The sequence below is a fragment of the Amaranthus tricolor genome, chromosome 6 (genome assembly GCF_026212465.1).
Source record: "Amaranthus tricolor cultivar Red isolate AtriRed21 chromosome 6, ASM2621246v1, whole genome shotgun sequence".
Lineage (NCBI taxonomy): Eukaryota > Viridiplantae > Streptophyta > Magnoliopsida > Caryophyllales > Amaranthaceae > Amaranthus > Amaranthus tricolor.
Genome location: NC_080052.1, coordinates 18,410,149 through 18,428,097, shown reverse-complemented (window position 1 = coordinate 18,428,097; position 17,949 = coordinate 18,410,149). Strand labels below are relative to the sequence as shown.

At 34.9% G+C, this 17,949-nt stretch overlaps 4 protein-coding genes across 4 annotated transcripts; 1 reads left to right on the top strand and 3 right to left on the bottom strand.

Moving 5' to 3' along the window:
• Nucleotides 1-107: 107 nt before the first annotated feature.
• Nucleotides 108-1,187, bottom strand: LOC130815630 (uncharacterized). Its single transcript, XM_057682119.1, has one exon. It carries the CDS (start codon nucleotides 1,185-1,187, stop codon nucleotides 108-110), a length of 1,080 nt encoding a protein of 359 aa, XP_057538102.1.
• A 1,518-nt stretch (nucleotides 1,188-2,705) lies between these two features.
• On the bottom strand, nucleotides 2,706-3,876 carry LOC130815817 (uncharacterized). Its single transcript, XM_057682305.1, has 2 exons — nucleotides 3,527-3,876; nucleotides 2,706-3,426 (listed from the first exon to the last, which is right to left on the bottom strand). The coding sequence occupies exons 1-2, from the start codon at nucleotides 3,776-3,778 to the stop codon at nucleotides 2,947-2,949; spliced, it is 732 nt and encodes a 243-aa protein (XP_057538288.1). The 5' UTR covers nucleotides 3,779-3,876; the 3' UTR covers nucleotides 2,706-2,946.
• On the top strand, nucleotides 3,876-5,878 carry LOC130815818 (probable protein phosphatase 2C 6). Its single transcript, XM_057682307.1, has 3 exons — nucleotides 3,876-4,043; nucleotides 4,469-4,574; nucleotides 5,127-5,878. The coding sequence occupies exons 1-3, from the start codon at nucleotides 3,918-3,920 to the stop codon at nucleotides 5,435-5,437; spliced, it is 543 nt and encodes a 180-aa protein (XP_057538290.1). The 5' UTR covers nucleotides 3,876-3,917; the 3' UTR covers nucleotides 5,438-5,878.
• Nucleotides 5,879-8,134: 2,256 nt separating this feature from the next.
• On the bottom strand, nucleotides 8,135-17,462 carry LOC130815815 (protein phosphatase 2C 56-like). The gene is made up of 4 exons (XM_057682303.1): nucleotides 16,956-17,462; nucleotides 9,970-10,257; nucleotides 9,439-9,544; nucleotides 8,135-8,886 (listed from the first exon to the last, which is right to left on the bottom strand). Exons 1-4 carry the CDS (start codon nucleotides 17,349-17,351, stop codon nucleotides 8,576-8,578), a joined length of 1,101 nt encoding a protein of 366 aa, XP_057538286.1. The 5' UTR covers nucleotides 17,352-17,462; the 3' UTR covers nucleotides 8,135-8,575.
• Between the last annotated feature and the right edge of the window lie 487 nt (nucleotides 17,463-17,949).

Sequence of the window (17,949 nt, the reverse complement as noted above, 5' to 3'; positions counted from 1 at the left end):
ACACATTTTGGTGAACCTTAGAAAAGCCCAGTAGCGGATCTAAGAAAAGGAAAAGTGATGTTATAATTTAAAATTAAAAAAAAAATCACCATGCACCATTAAATAAATTAAGGCAAATGCTTATGCGGCTTTTTCATATTTTGAAAGCGACGCATAATGTCCTCATTTGACAAAATATGAAACAAATTATACTGAAAATAAGTTACAGCTGCATCATTCAAAAACTTATCAGAGATCTTGTTGCGTAACTTAGTCTTGATAAGCTTCATTGCTGAGAACACTCTTTCGACGGTTGCAGTGGATATCGGCAAAATCAATGCCAACTTCAAAAGCTTAAAAAAGGTTGGGCACAAATTACACAAACCGGTACGAACCAAAGTATTAGAGAGATCACCAAGGGTTGTCAAGTTTGAAAATCTTTCATCGATTGAACAAACACCAACAACAGCATCTAACTCAAAACTAAGACAATCAATGACCAGATAATCAAAATCATCAGGATAAAGTTTAGCCATTTTGAGTATCTTCTCTTTGTTATAATTGGAAAATGAATTAGCAGGATTCAAACAAGCAACACCAATAAGTAACTCTATACTAGTCTCAGGAAAGCGACTATCAAGTTCTTGCATTTGCATATCAAGAATCGTGTAGAAAACGTTAACACGTAAATATTTCTCAAATGTCACATCTGAAAGTCTTCGTTTTGATTTTCCTCGAGCTCGTAAAAGGGAAAACTCATCCATGCTAGGAATTTGAATGTCATGTTTTACACAAAAAGAAGTTACATCATTCATCAAAGAATCCCAACCTTCATCCTTAGTCTTTTGAAATTGTCTCTTAGCAGTATGAAGTAATACCATAGCATTTACAATATCTCGATCTCTTTGTTGCAACGATAGACAAAGTGGATAAGTGATTTCCATCACTAATTTCATCAAATGTAACATGAAAGCAAAATCAAGAGTTTGAATATCATTCAAAATAGCTTGAGTTTTAGATATATCATCATCTCCAGCAAGAACAAGAGCATCAAGTACATCAACAATTGGAGAAAACATAATTATGAAATTGCAAAAGGTTTTAAAATGTATACCCCAATGAGTATCCCCGGGTCTTTGAAGACCAACTTCCTGATTCAAACCCTTTCCCATTACAAGATCAACTTCATATAATGCTTTTGCAACCATCTCGACTTGTTTATGTCGAACATCTCTACGTCTATAAGAAACACCAATAGTGTTTAAAGTGAGATTAATCAATAAGACGCTCAACATCAAAATGTTTGTATGCAACCTTAACAAGAGTTAGCTGAAGTTCGTGAGCAAAACAGTGTACATAGTGAACCGATGCACAACCCTCCTGAATTAATTTCCTTAGTCCATGTATATGACCTCGCATGTTGCTTGCTCCATCGTAAGCTTGCCCCCGTATACGAGATGGACTCAAAGACAACTGAGCAAGCATAGAATAGATTGTTCCTTTAAGTGACTCAGCGGTAGTGCTAGTAACATGAGCAACACCAACTAACCTCTCCATGACAAATCCTCTTTTATCAACATACCTCAAAACAAGACTCATGTTTTGCTTACAAGAGACATCACGAGATTCATCTACTAAAATAGCAAAATAATCATCCCCAAGTTCCTCAAGAACGGCATGAATGGTCTCTTTATAACAAGCATTGACAATGTCTTTTTGAATTGAGGGAAATATCATATGATTATTTCTAAGATCATTTTTTAAAACAACACTACCAACACTTTCATTTTTTTTAGCAAAAACCTCCAAGATAGTAAGAAAATTACCTTTCTTTGTTGATGTTTCACTTTCATCATGACCTCCAAAAGGTAATCCAGAATCAAAAGTAATCTAGCGACATCTATAAATGCATTCAAATAATTCTTATAATATGATATTGGGTATCCATTAGCAGGATTACTTACATCAACTCTACTTCATTGAGTAGAAGAAGAGGTATGATTCAATGGAACTTGTGAAGCTCGATGTTGAATGTGCTGAGTTTCACCAAGTGGACTTGGTGAACTTTCGGAGCTTGAACTAGAAGGAAGATGTGATTTCGAAGCAAGTCTTTTGAAATACCGATCCATTTGCAACACTACAGCACAATCATGAATCGTTAGTAATGATTCATTACTATATATTAATCACTATTAACAAATAACAATCCTAATTTTGACATCAAATTCAACAAACCCATTATAAGAAAGAAAAAATAACCTTAAAGAAGAAGAGGAATAGTCCAATTCTTGATAGAGATTGGAGAGAAGAGTAGAAAACCACCGGTCCCCGGTGGCTCCTGGTGGCTGGTGCGGCAGTGCAGTAATGGTGACTAGACTTGCGAGAAAGTAAGGCAGCAGTCGCAGCAGACAATGGGTTTGGGATTGTGGGATGAGGGTTTAAGACTTTAAGGGTCCGTTTGGTTCAGTGAGCAGGAATGGAATGGTATGGAACCCCATACCAGGATGGTATGGATTCAGAACCCCATACCAGACTAAAACTGTTTGGTTCAATCCTGTAATAGATATTGAATCCATTGACACTGTTTGGTTCAATTATGGAATGGATTCTCTGTCCAGTTTGTATATAGATACATACATACATATTATGTTGCAAATAGATAATTACCACTAATTAAAAAATACTAGTTCAATACATTTTCACTCAAAATGGTGTCAATACATCTCCACACAAAAAGATTCCAATATATGTTTTTGACAACCAAACACAAAGTCTAGATAATTTATAAGTTAAGCATTTTCATTACATCACTTGCCCAAGTTAGGATGAATGAGATTGATTATAAACTCTTTCTTCCACTCATCATCCGGGCATTGGTAAAAGAGTGAGAGTTCACTTGGATTGGAGGCCAACCTCTTGGAAGCTTCCATTACTTCAAATCTTGTCAATCCTTCTATGCGAAGCAATTCACTCATTAAGTTTTTTTTTTTGATTTTCCTCAACTTCTTCACGAGCCATGATAGCTTGCTCATGTAGTTGTGTAGTAGAGAAGGCACTTGCAATGGTAGACATGTGCTTGTTCATCTCATTCATATGATTTGAAAAGTTAGAAGACATATTGTTAAAAGAAGAAGTTAAGTCCACAACCTCCGGCTTCTTCCTTTTCCTTCCTTGTTCATTTGGAGCCTTTTCTTTTTTGGCTTTCTTTGAAGAAGGTTCACTTGGAGTTGATTGTTTTGATTGGTTGACGGACTCATTATCATCAAATTCATCATCTTCATCACTACCACCCTTATCTAGTTCAATGGTCTCTTTCTCTTGATTGTCAACAGCTTCGACAAAAGTCTCAGATTGCACTCCAGTAGCTCGATCGGCACCAAAGATAACTGACAGTTGATCATAAAATGGAAAAGGAACATTCCATAATCCTTGAGCATTTCTGTGTTGCTGAAATTAAACAAGAATTGGAATAAAAAAAAAAAGATAAGTCATTTACAATATGTTATAATTTCTAACAAATTGTAAACAAGTCAAAGTATTTGTGTACCTTACAAAATTCTTCATAAGATTGCCTTTCACAAACAATCATATTCTTTTCATTATCCCAAGAAAAACCAGAAGTGCGAAACATTTCAGTTAGCACATTATACTTATCCTTAAACCATTTGATTTTTGATTCAATATGGGGAATAGCTTTCAACCCACACCCCGGAAACTTCTCATTCAATTTCTCCTCTAAGATTTTCTTGAAACCACCTTTGAAACTCCCATCAGCTTTCCATGAAGGATCCACACTCATCTCCAACAAACCATTAATCAAACATTCTTCCTCAGATTTATTCCATGATCGCTTGTTTTTCCCTCTTCCACTTTGAACAAATTGACCAACATTTAGGAGAGCTGACGACCTGGTTATCACAGAAGCTGGAGTGTCGGAAATGGTTGGATCCACTGCTGTGGTAGCTATTGTTTCTGGTTGTCAGATAATTTTGTCCAATTGTGGGGATTCCAGAGCAGTTCTTTGTCGGAGGACACAGACCATTCAATTGACAGTTGATCACAAGGTCAGACAAACTGGCAATGCCTGATTTCTCACGTATACAAGAATGCAAAATGTTTTTCAGTTTAATTTTTGTTCGGCTGCCGGTAGCACCATAGGCCTTTGTAAAAGCATTGCACTATGAGTTGTCTGTCCCTACAATTAGTGGCATTTATGGCTGGAGACTTGTCTACATGAAAAATGGAAATGACATCTTGATTTTATTGCTAAATAGCAGTCAGTTGTTATTGATAGGCATTCCACATTTTAGGTGAGTGATCATGTAAACTTTTCCCCATGTTCAAACGAATGCATGCATGCATAAATCTTGTTTCTAATGCTTAAAACCCAACACTTTTTGGCTACTCTTTATTGTCTGGTATTACCTGCATAATGTGTAGTAAATTGTGTCTGGTTATTGGTGACTTCTGATGTATGTGCGTTGTGCAGCCAGATAGAGCTGATGAATTATCGAGAATTGAAGCTGAGGGTGGGAGAGTCATAAACTGGCACGGTGCTAGAGTGCTTGGAGTCCTTGCCATGTCTCGAGCTATAGGTCCTTCTGTTCACTTATACTGATTTTTTCTTCACAATTTTCAATCTTGGCAGTGGTTGTAGAGTTTAACTGTTTTTACATCGACACTTATGAGTGTTGTAAAATAATGTTTGCTATCAATGGTCAATCAGAAGTAACTTTTTTGCTCATAGAAGGATAAGGTTGCATACATCCGTTTCCCTTAGCCCTACCTCGGTGAAAGTCACTTAGTGACACTGGGGTAATGAAATGTTGACACTTTTGCATGTTGTTAGGAAAAAATTATCCAAGATTAGTTACTTTTTTCACTTTCCTTTGCTAATGGTGAAAGTAGTGTTTTGAATGGTGGATATCCCCAGTTGAGATAATATATCATTTGTAAAGAAGGAATGTTGTTCATCTCTATTCATTAGGCTCCTTCATCTCTCCTTTATCGCTTCATTGAAACATATTTCAGCGTGTGAGTTCTATTGCAACGTACAAACTTAATTCCATTTAATCATTACCTGATGTAAGCGCTGTTTAACTCTGCATATTCTGAATTCTCATCGTGTGGTATTACATCTGTTACAGGTGATAGATATATGAGTCCTTACATAATACCAGTACCAGAGATCACTTTCATGACAAGGAGTGAAGAGGACGAGTGTCTAATATTGGCAAGTGACGGGCTTTGGGATGTTATGTCAAACGATGAGGTAGGCGAGGTGGCCCGTCGTCTACTAAGGCGAATGCGCAGGTCTGTCATATCAGGCAATGTTTCTCCAGCACAAGGGGTTGCTGAGAATCTCACACAGCTCGCTATCGGAAGAAATAGTTCCGACAACATCTCAATCATCGTTGTTGACCTAAAAAATAGGAGAAGACATCAAGCCAAGCAATGAAAAAAGCAGGTTATTCAATATATCAATTTCTTTTAATTCTTTGAGGCTTGTTGAGGAATCAATATATAAATAGATATATTCATGAAGTATAAGTACCAAGTACCAACCAAGTTTCCTAGATATTTTAGGTAGCCCTCATCAGCTGTTGTTTCTACTGTACAAAGCTGACATTGCTGTTGGGGTGATGCTCCTGACAATCAAAATTGTATTACTGCAAACTGCAAACTGCAAACAGCAAATTGATAGATCAACCCTCTATTTTAGTTGGTTTGATCTTACTTTCCGAAGTGGAAATGACGATTAATCGAAAAAAAAAAAAGTATAATAGACTATTGATGTTGTGCATTGCCATTGAAAGAAAGCCAAAGATGTTGCAAGCTCTCTATCATGTAAAATTCAGTTGCATCCAATTCTTTTCAAAAATTTAGATATTTCTGTTTATAGGCTGATATGCTTTACCCTCTAATGAATGTGTAGTAATTTATATGCTTATCTTATATATATATTATTTTTGAGTTTTTTTTTACTTGCAATACTCTGACTTTTACATTATCTTTTAAACTATTTTACAAGTGTTATTTTTACGCTGTGAATCATCTTAAAGAATAATCATGTAAAATCTTGTTAAATTTTTGTTAATATATAGTTTTAATAAATTATTTATAATTCTTACTTATGTATAGCTAGCTATAAATAGCTATATTTACTTCAAACATAATTCTCCCGATGTGATATGGGTTTTGCAACTCATTTCAATTCATATGTTTTATAGTATGACAAATTCATAATTCCTAATTATATACTAAAGATACTTGGAGTCAAAGAACCTATTGGATTCCACAATAACAAGTTTATCAATTTTTAAAACGAGAGAAAGTGTTGAAATTGTACTATCTTGTTATCTTAAAATTGGTGCAAATATACCCAAGAGTAGTGATGCAAGTATACTCTCTTTAATTCATTTTTGTTATTATATGTTATATATATATATATATATATACTTGTTTTTGAGTATTTTGACCCTTAGAGTTTTTAATTATGTATAATTAAAATTATACACGCTGATAATATGAAAAAAACAAATGAGATTAATTAAGTAAGATTTAACTTGATTATATATTTTTTTATACATAAGAAATTAGAAGTAAAACATCTATCAAGATTAAGTGAGATTCTTTGTTTTCACATAGGTAGTCGTGTATATTCAACTATAAATGTTGGTGTGTTTTCTCCGAGCGGATGTATTGTTTAGTTATTGAGCTATTTGAAATCACTAAAATTAAAAGAAAATCAAATTATATATGTAAGTATATTCTAAATATGGGTATAATTAGGGTCAAAACGTAAAATAAAAAAGATAATATTTTCTAAGTTTTATATTACTTCTTACGTTACAAGATAATGCATTTTTTATTCATTATCTTTAATTTATAATTAGTTTAACTAAACAAATTTTTTAGAATATACTTACATATACTTACATATATAATTTGATTTTCTTTTAATTTATAATTACTTACATATACTTACATATACTTAAAGATAATGCATTATCTTTAATTTTTTATTCATAAAAAATTAAAGATAATGCATTATCTTTAAGTATATGTAAGTATATGTAAGTAATTATAAATTAAAAGAAAATCAAATTATATATGTAAGTATATGTAAGTATATTCTAAAAAATTTGTTTAGTTAAACTAATTATAAATTAAAGATAATGAATAAAAAATGCATTATCTTGTAACGTAAGAAGTAATATAAAACTTAGAAAATATTATCTTTTTTATTTTACGTTTTGACCCTAATTATACCCATATTTAGAATATACTTACATATATAATTTGATTTTCTTTTAATTTTAGTGATTTCAAATAGCTCAATAACTAAACAATACATCCGCTCGGAGAAAACACACCAACATTTATAGTTGAATATACACGACTACCTATGTGAAAACAAAGAATCTCACTTAATCTTGATAGATGTTTTACTTCTAATTTCTTATGTATAAAAAAATATATAATCAAGTTAAATCTTACTTAATTAATCTCATTTGTTTTTTTCATATTATCAGCGTGTATAATTTTAATTATACATAATTAAAAACTCTAAGGGTCAAAATACTCAAAAACAAGTATATATATATATATATATATAACATATAATAACAAAAATGAATTAAAGAGAGTATACTTGCATCACTACTCTTGGGTATATTTGCACCAATTTTAAGATAACAAGATAGTACAATTTCAACACTTTCTCTCGTTTTAAAAATTGATAAACTTGTTATTGTGGAATCCAATAGGTTCTTTGACTCCAAGTATCTTTAGTATATAATTAGGAATTATGAATTTGTCATACTATAAAACATATGAATTGAAATGAGTTGCAAAACCCATATCACATCGGGAGAATTATGTTTGAAGTAAATATAGCTATTTATAGCTAGCTATACATAAGTAAGAATTATAAATAATTTATTAAAACTATATATTAACAAAAATTTAACAAGATTTTACATGATTATTCTTTAAGATGATTCACAGCGTAAAAATAACACTTGTAAAATAGTTTAAAAGATAATGTAAAAGTCAGAGTATTGCAAGTAAAAAAAAACTCAAAAATAATATATATATAAGATAAGCATATAAATTACTACACATTCATTAGAGGGTAAAGCATATCAGCCTATAAACAGAAATATCTAAATTTTTGAAAAGAATTGGATGCAACTGAATTTTACATGATAGAGAGCTTGCAACATCTTTGGCTTTCTTTCAATGGCAATGCACAACATCAATAGTCTATTATACTTTTTTTTTTTTCGATTAATCGTCATTTCCACTTCGGAAAGTAAGATCAAACCAACTAAAATAGAGGGTTGATCTATCAATTTGCTGTTTGCAGTTTGCAGTTTGCAGTAATACAATTTTGATTGTCAGGAGCATCACCCCAACAGCAATGTCAGCTTTGTACAGTAGAAACAACAGCTGATGAGGGCTACCTAAAATATCTAGGAAACTTGGTTGGTACTTGGTACTTATACTTCATGAATATATCTATTTATATATTGATTCCTCAACAAGCCTCAAAGAATTAAAAGAAATTGATATATTGAATAACCTGCTTTTTTCATTGCTTGGCTTGATGTCTTCTCCTATTTTTTAGGTCAACAACGATGATTGAGATGTTGTCGGAACTATTTCTTCCGATAGCGAGCTGTGTGAGATTCTCAGCAACCCCTTGTGCTGGAGAAACATTGCCTGATATGACAGACCTGCGCATTCGCCTTAGTAGACGACGGGCCACCTCGCCTACCTCATCGTTTGACATAACATCCCAAAGCCCGTCACTTGCCAATATTAGACACTCGTCCTCTTCACTCCTTGTCATGAAAGTGATCTCTGGTACTGGTATTATGTAAGGACTCATATATCTATCACCTGTAACAGATGTAATACCACACGATGAGAATTCAGAATATGCAGAGTTAAACAGCGCTTACATCAGGTAATGATTAAATGGAATTAAGTTTGTACGTTGCAATAGAACTCACACGCTGAAATATGTTTCAATGAAGCGATAAAGGAGAGATGAAGGAGCCTAATGAATAGAGATGAACAACATTCCTTCTTTACAAATGATATATTATCTCAACTGGGGATATCCACCATTCAAAACACTACTTTCACCATTAGCAAAGGAAAGTGAAAAAAGTAACTAATCTTGGATAATTTTTTCCTAACAACATGCAAAAGTGTCAACATTTCATTACCCCAGTGTCACTAAGTGACTTTCACCGAGGTAGGGCTAAGGGAAACGGATGTATGCAACCTTATCCTTCTATGAGCAAAAAAGTTACTTCTGATTGACCATTGATAGCAAACATTATTTTACAACACTCATAAGTGTCGATGTAAAAACAGTTAAACTCTACAACCACTGCCAAGATTGAAAATTGTGAAGAAAAAATCAGTATAAGTGAACAGAAGGACCTATAGCTCGAGACATGGCAAGGACTCCAAGCACTCTAGCACCGTGCCAGTTTATGACTCTCCCACCCTCAGCTTCAATTCTCGATAATTCATCAGCTCTATCTGGCTGCACAACGCACATACATCAGAAGTCACCAATAACCAGACACAATTTACTACACATTATGCAGGTAATACCAGACAATAAAGAGTAGCCAAAAAGTGTTGGGTTTTAAGCATTAGAAACAAGATTTATGCATGCATGCATTCGTTTGAACATGGGGAAAAGTTTACATGATCACTCACCTAAAATGTGGAATGCCTATCAATAACAACTGACTGCTATTTAGCAATAAAATCAAGATGTCATTTCCATTTTTCATGTAGACAAGTCTCCAGCCATAAATGCCACTAATTGTAGGGACAGACAACTCATAGTGCAATGCTTTTACAAAGGCCTATGGTGCTACCGGCAGCCGAACAAAAATTAAACTGAAAAACATTTTGCATTCTTGTATACGTGAGAAATCAGGCATTGCCAGTTTGTCTGACCTTGTGATCAACTGTCAATTGAATGGTCTGTGTCCTCCGACAAAGAACTGCTCTGGAATCCCCACAATTGGACAAAATTATCTGACAACCAGAAACAATAGCTACCACAGCAGTGGATCCAACCATTTCCGACACTCCAGCTTCTGTGATAACCAGGTCGTCAGCTCTCCTAAAGCCACTGGAGAATGCTTCTTTCCACTTTTTCTGCCACTCATATCCATCAATTGATTCCTTACTCAACTCCTCTGCAATAACCCCGTGCATCCTCTCAGCGCAATAATCAGCAACCTGACAAAGCGATTTTGGTATTAGTAAACAGATAGTAAAAGCATGCAACCTTCTGCATGGTCTGAACATGTACCCAATCATCAAATTGGCTCTTATATATGACATTTTGTGATAACTTGTTACAGTCAATCATGGAAGAGTAGTTATCCAACTTTCACTTTGTTAGTGTATATAAGCATATTAAAAGGAAAAATGCTCTATGTAGTTCCAAGTCAGCAATTAAGAAGCTAAAAGTAAATCCGTTAAGCATTGAACAAATCATATCTCCCTTCCTAAATTCAAGAATTTCACCAAAATAGTTGACATTGACATAACACACTGTAATTTATGAGCGTGCTCAAGACAAATATTGAATGTGGTAAAATCAAAAGGGGGCCAACAGAAATCACAGGCTCTAAAGACAAAATCTTTGACAGACAATAGGCATATAGCTGTGTATATATTTTCAAGTGATTCCACAATATTTATTAAATCCTCAAAATAAAATAATTTCATTTCTAGTTTCAAAACATGAAATGAACCTAGCTAGTCACTAGAGGCAGTTATGTTCAGAACATCGTTCTTTTTGACCCAGCTAACAGCAGCTGACTTCCAGAGGCATCAGATGTTGTTCCTTAAACTTAAATAAATATTTCTAGCACATACTCTTTTTTCCAAATATTTATATATTCTGCTTTCATTTCAATACAAATATATACATATTACAATAAAGAATGAAGAGCTATATAACGCCGATGAAGAAATCATGGGAGCTACCAAAAGTAGAAGGTTGATCTGCTCTCCCCATCTAACAAAAAAGTTTAAGCTTTCTCTTCAAAGGTATGTTTTTCGGCAATAAAAAAATACTACTTGTTGCTACTTTAATGGTCATTGAAACCAAATTTTTAATCTGAAAGAAATTTTCCCAGTACTTATGTTATAGCTGGAACATTGTGCTGGGTTAGACAAAGTAATTACAGACACCTAACAGTTGAAGGCTTGAAGCGAATAAAAAATTGAAGTGGCTCTTAATGGAGAGATTTAGATCCATCCATATACAGAAAATGAATATATTATATGTTGTAGTTCAACCAAGTTTCATTGACCTCATAATTGTCTGCCACGTATGTACCAAAAACTCTAATTAGCATTAAAAAGACCAAACTTCAAGTCCTATAATTCTAGTATTTATTTAATCTTCAGCCCAGAAGAGGAAAAAGATCAACTAAGTCAACTGATGAGAAAAAATAAACAAAGAATATAGCAAAAACAGTAAGTCTAGATTTGTCGTATGCTAGATCCTTGCTGGCTCCTGTTATCCGACCAATAAAATCCAAAGTTTACCAGAAATCATTATTTAAAAGATGATTAATCTATGTTTGTCACTCATTGAAATTTTCAACTCCACCACAAACGAACACATATCAACTCAACTAACCCAGAAACTGGAGAACCTTCAAACATGACAATAAACTAAATCGGAAAATATCAACTCTGTACCAAGAAGTTCCATAAATAATAAAGCACAACAGCCATGTTCCATAAGGATAGCAACTACAACGGATTTGCATCATAGTAAACAACTAATTTTTAAATATTTAGTAATAAAATACTCACGAAAGATATATGAGTCATATATTAAGTAATTAGGTATTCAGGGAGGCAAAAGAAAATATAAAAGGAACCAATGACCGACGTCTTTTGACAAAAACAATAACACGTGCTGCATCCAGATAAGGATACCATCAGTTTTTCCTAATCAACAAGTGAAAGCAGATACTTAATACGTGTCATCCTGCTCATTGGCCAACAATTGAAGCAAAAATTTATTTTCCAATAAAATTAAGAACTCCAATGTACATGATTACAAAACAGCAATTTTTATCCTCCGATGTTGTCTTAGTCATTCAGTCAAGGGATTTTTTTCAGCAAAATTGTTTTAATTGAGTAATTTATAATAATAGCCAATCAGGATAAAAAAATCATTGATTTGTTCATTCATTCAAGAAGTTATTTTGTGGCACAATTTCAACAATTGTTGAACCAATTACGCAGTAGCTAGCGAAGAAGTTTTTGTGGGCTCCCTTACGCTGGAAACACGCAGGACTTAATCCCAAAAGTTTCTCCAGAGTGTTTCAAGAAAAATTTAAAGGGAAGAGGTGGAAAACAAAAGAAAAAATAATAGAATGCCATTCATGCATTAATACAGAAAATTTTACAGAACTTCAAAGCTGTTCACCATGTTCTATGACACAAACTAGTGGTTAAAAACTATCAGATAATATACAGTTTAGATCATATTGTATTCTTGTATAAAAAGTTAATTCCTTTTCTTGTAAGAAAAATCATATAGTTCAAAACAAAAATCAATGAGTATAGATGCACTAGAAAAGAAGAAATCTTGAAAATTAGAGACCTTGAGAACTAATGATATTAACTTTTCATTATTGAAAAATATTGATCCATATATGGATCATGAAGACAACCCACAAACCAAGACAAACCAAGGAGGAGGAGACATGGCTAAGCAACCTACTAATTTGATGCTCATTGACTTACCTACTAAACATATTGACTTGGACGTGACAATTGAAGAAGACCAACTTCAAAATGGACTAAGCATGAATGAGGAATCAAGGGAAGATCAAGAAGTAACAAAGGAAAGCCTCACAAAAACACGCAAGCAAAACAGAAGGCTGTTTCAAAGCCCAAAACCAGCAGAGCACCAAGTGTACTGCCAGCCCACCTTACCAGCATCGAAACAGCTAGCCTGTTGTGTGTTTGAGCTTGGGATCTCGAAGAATGTCATCTTTGGACATGGGAGATTAAGCCAAAACTTAGAGCTAGCATGGAGAACCCTCACAGAGCCAACAAGACCAGCCCCAAGGTCGTATGCTCGCCTGATATTTGACAATGGCTGACCCAGATCTACCAGCCATCATCTGCTGAGCAGCAGACCTTCGAGCTAATCCATGGAGTCAACCTAAGCATCCTAGGATACACCAAGGGTAGTTTTGGAATCTCTATACATGGACCTTTCCATCAACACCTTAAGTGCCTCCTTACGATTACAGTAAGACACCAAGAATTGATGCTGAAGGTCAGGCGTTCGAAGGATAGTGCAGCAGCATGAATCAGGCTCTTTTTCTGATTTCTGTTTTGTTTAAAACGTGTATATATTAGCCACGTGTAATTTTTAGCCGTTATTTTGGTTTGTTAGGCATTAGCTCTTTTAGAAGGTCTCATAACTCTATAAATAAGAGACCTAACCCCTTGTAAAAGACATGTTTCAGATTAATACAAGTTTTTTCATACAAAGTGATTGGTGTTCAATTACTTGTCCTGTGAGAGTCTTCTTGTGAGTGAAAGCAAGGTGATTCTACAGTTTAATTCCACAAAGATTGAGAGGAGTCTTTCAATTGGAGTGTGAGGAAGAGGCCAAGCAACCCAGAGTGGGTGATTTGTCTCTATCCACGGCACAAGGGCCACTCTTTAGAGTTGTCCTGGCCAACCTTCTTGTTTGTCATCAAACAGAAGGGTTATCTTTGTACGTTCATAGCGTTCTTGGCAACGTTCTTGAAGGTGTTAAGGAGGTTCTTGAATTGTCCCACCACGTACATACATCAAATATATTTTGATAAAGTTAGCAAGCTAGCAGGTTTGTCCATTGGGTACCATGCCACTATCCGCCCATTAGCCTAAGCCCGTCCGAATTTTTGATCTTTTAAGTGGGTTGGACAGGCAAACCATTTAGGCATTTATGATCACCACCTAGCTACCACGCAGTACTTCCCTGAGACATTTCCAATAATATATACAGTTTCAACCTCCTTATGTGTGTGAGGTACTTCAGGCTACATTCATTCTACAACAGCAGTGCACACAAGTAAAGGAACTTCAAGAGAGGTATTGCATGACCAAATTTCTTTTTTTTTAGAGTATAAGGTAGGCCAAGCAAAAGGGAGGTCTAAGAGAGGAGGGAAACGATAATCGAATCAGTTGCTTACTAGAGCAAAGTGATACATGCTCCAAATTAGACAAGACCCAATTCTCGCATGACCAAATTTCAAACCACTACTAAAGCATTAATCTGGTCTCTATGAGATAACTAAACACTGCAATGCAATAACATACAGATAGAGTGATAAACACAGTTGCACAAGTGCAGTTACACAAGTGAATATGACAGACATAAGGATAGTAAAATGTACCAAATCCGCTCTAACTCACTACCAAATTCCAAGTATGAGTTATTACTTATTCTAGACAATATAGAATAGGTTGCTACTAAAGATCAAAAATTACTAATCCAAGTTGAGACTAGAATATGATCTTACTCTTGAAACAGGTATAGATTGAGCACCTATAATAAATCTGTATTTGTTCGCGAGGAGGAGGCGCGAAAACAACTGAGGTAATCATGTTTCAAAAGAATACCCCATGTACAACATCCATGACTTTTTCATCTCTTTTTTACTCCGCAGAGAGCTCCCAAGCTACCAGTTACAAGCACAGTTACTAGTTATGGAAGCAGAATTCAATCAAAATCTAAAATATTATCCTCAAATTCAACAACTATACAGGTGTCATATATTCACAACGAAAAGGCCAACCTTAACTTGACTATTCAATTGAAATTTCCATCCCCAATTTGGTGTCCCAAGTTGCACCCCAAAAGTAACATCAACAAAAATTGCCAGAAAAGACCAATATTCCATTGACCAATATGCATCATAAATGCAGTATACTTATTCGGATCATATATAAATTTCCGTTCGTAACTCATAAGATAATCATTTCATTTCTTCCATCAGATAGTGTTAATTTAGTCGCCACAATTGAAAATACCGAAAGCCAAATTAAATTATGATGTCCGTATCGCAAACTTCAATCGAGTCCACTAACTAAAATACTCATCTCTGTAGTTCAAACTTTTTAAGAAAAATTTACATTACCTTGAAATTACTACTATCAAATCATTCACACTAAATACCTACTTGTTTTTATAAATCCCAAATTCCAATCATTCCACCTACAGGAACACCATCAAAAAAATTACTCACAAATCTTTGATGTCAGTACCCAAACTTCAATCAGTTTATTAATTAAATTAACACATCCCTGCAATTGAAAATATTACTATAAAGTGTTTGATGTCGTTAGTCGTTACCCAAACTTTAATCTGAGTTCACTAACTAAACTAACACATCTTTGCAATTAAAAAAGATTACTAAATGATTCATATATGGATCATGAAGACAACCCACAAACCAAGACAAACCAAGGAGGAGGAGACATGGCTAAGCAACCTACTAATTTGATGCTCATTGACTTACCTACTAAACATATTGACTTGGACGTGACAATTGAAGAAGACCAACTTCAAAATGGACTAAGCATGAATGAGGAATCAAGGGAAGATCAAGAAGTAACAAAGGAAAGCCTCACAAAAACACGCAAGCAAAACAGAAGGCTGTTTCAAAGCCCAAAACCAGCAGAGCACCAAGTGTACTGCCAGCCCACCTTACCAGCATCGAAACAGCTAGCCTGTTGTGTGTTTGAGCTTGGGATCTCGAAGAATGTCATCTTTGGACATGGGAGATTAAGCCAAAACTTAGAGCTAGCATGGAGAACCCTCACAGAGCCAACAAGACCAGCCCCAAGGTCGTATGCTCGCCTGATATTTGACAATGGCTGACCCAGATCTACCAGCCATCATCTGCTGAGCAGCAGACCTTCGAGCTAATCCATGGAGTCAACCTAAGCATCCTAGGATACACCAAGGGTAGTTTTGGAATCTCTATACATGGACCTTTCCATCAACACCTTAAGTGCCTCCTTACGATTACAGTAAGACACCAAGAATTGATGCTGAAGGTCAGGCGTTCGAAGGATAGTGCAGCAGCATGAATCAGGCTCTTTTTCTGATTTCTGTTTTGTTTAAAACGTGTATATATTAGCCACGTGTAATTTTTAGCCGTTATTTTGGTTTGTTAGGCATTAGCTCTTTTAGAAGGTCTCATAACTCTATAAATAAGAGACCTAACCCCTTGTAAAAGACATGTTTCAGATTAATACAAGTTTTTTCATACAAAGTGATTGGTGTTCAATTACTTGTCCTGTGAGAGTCTTCTTGTGAGTGAAAGCAAGGTGATTCTACAGTTTAATTCCACAAAGATTGAGAGGAGTCTTTCAATTGGAGTGTGAGGAAGAGGCCAAGCAACCCAGAGTGGGTGATTTGTCTCTATCCACGGCACAAGGGCCACTCTTTAGAGTTGTCCTGGCCAACCTTCTTGTTTGTCATCAAACAGAAGGGTTATCTTTGTACGTTCATAGCGTTCTTGGCAACGTTCTTGAAGGTGTTAAGGAGGTTCTTGAATTGTCCCACCACGTACATACATCAAGACAGCCATTAGGACCATTACAAATACTCTTATCAAATCATAAACACTAATTAACCTAATTATTCTAATTAATTAGGTTATCTTTGTACGTTCATAGCGTTCTTGGCAACGTTCTTGAAGGTGTTAAGGAGGTTCTTGAATTGTCCCACCATGTACATACATCAAGACAGCCATTAGGACCATTACAAATACTCTTATCAAATCATAAACACTAATTAACCTAATTATTCTAATTAATCCCGAATTCCAAATTCCAATCCTAACACCAACAATAACAACAAAAATAGTAATTTTGACAAGTAGGTGGTATAGTACCTCGGGGCCACCATGGCCATCAAAAACGGCGAAGAAATGAAGAGGAGAATTGAGAAGAGAAGTAGAAGAAGATGGAGCAGTACAACCACCCACGTGAGAGCACGTGCTAGAGACAAACCCAGGAACAACAGAAACAGCATCTTCCATTTCAGGTCTCCGACCAATCACAGATGTGTAACCCCAACTAACCTTATTATGTCTTCCAATACACTTATCTCTTATAGTAGTAGTCGATTCAGATTCCCCGCCGGAGATTCCATTCCCAATCACCTCGACAGATTCCGAAATCTCGCCTGAACTTTCACTACTCATCACCGGAGAAGATGACATCTCGCCGGAGGAAAATCCTCCTTCGACGGAGAAAATCGAACTCTCGTCGGATGAGGAGGATTCCATAGATGAGTGAAGAGAGAAAGTAAAAGTAGAGAGAGAAGAGCAAAAATAGGAATGAATGAATTTAGAGGGAGAGGAAAGGGAGAGGAAGAGAGATTAAAAAAAAAAAAAAAAAAAAAGAAGGTGGGGGAAGACGAGTAAGAGAATGACACGTGTAAGAGAGAACAATAATATTTGATGATTAGATTTTGGGAAATAGTGAAAAGTCGTACTTCATACTCAGCTGCTTTTTGGCATAATTTGGCCACCTGTCCCTTTTTATTTATTTATTTGGTAATTATTTATTATAATTATTTATTATTTATTATTATATATATTGGGGTGGCGCGGGTGAGGACGTATAACTCGGATCGTATTCGTGGTTGTGAACTTGAATTAGTGAAATCGTCACTATTTCACACGACAATGACGACACTTTCAAGTTGTAAATTTATTTGTAAAAAATATGTTGGGATAAAATTATCAATAAATTATTCTTTTAATCTGTAAAAAATAAATTTATTTATTGTTTCGGTGATGAAACGTGGAAGTGGGATACACTTGAAATACCTGGAGATAGGTAGGAGTGTGATCAAGAGAAGCGACTTATGAGAAGAAGCGA

What these genes read in the sequence shown, in the direction of transcription:
- LOC130815815 (XM_057682303.1), bottom strand. Translation starts at nt 17,351, where the DNA reads ATGGAATCCTCCTCATCCGACGAGAGTTCGATTTTCTCCGTCGAAGGA. An exon ending in ATGGCCATGGTGGCCCCGAG is followed by an intron (nt 10,258 to 16,955) that starts GTACTATACCAC and finishes TCGCTTTGTCAG; the next exon opens with GTTGCTGATTATTGCGCTGA. An exon ending in TGCCATGTCTCGAGCTATAG is followed by an intron (nt 8,887 to 9,438) that starts GTCCTTCTGTTC and finishes CATCTGTTACAG; the next exon opens with GTGATAGATATATGAGTCCT.
- LOC130815818 (XM_057682307.1), top strand. Translation starts at nt 3,918, where the DNA reads ATGGTTGGATCCACTGCTGTGGTAGCTATTGTTTCTGGTTGTCAGATA. An exon ending in AATTGACAGTTGATCACAAG is followed by an intron (nt 4,044 to 4,468) that starts GTCAGACAAACT and finishes TGCGTTGTGCAG; the next exon opens with CCAGATAGAGCTGATGAATT. An exon ending in TGCCATGTCTCGAGCTATAG is followed by an intron (nt 4,575 to 5,126) that starts GTCCTTCTGTTC and finishes CATCTGTTACAG; the next exon opens with GTGATAGATATATGAGTCCT.
- LOC130815630 (XM_057682119.1), bottom strand. Translation starts at nt 1,187, where the DNA reads ATGGTTGCAAAAGCATTATATGAAGTTGATCTTGTAATGGGAAAGGGT.
- LOC130815817 (XM_057682305.1), bottom strand. Translation starts at nt 3,778, where the DNA reads ATGAGTGTGGATCCTTCATGGAAAGCTGATGGGAGTTTCAAAGGTGGT. An exon ending in CTTATGAAGAATTTTGTAAG is followed by an intron (nt 3,427 to 3,526) that starts GTACACAAATAC and finishes GTTTAATTTCAG; the next exon opens with CAACACAGAAATGCTCAAGG.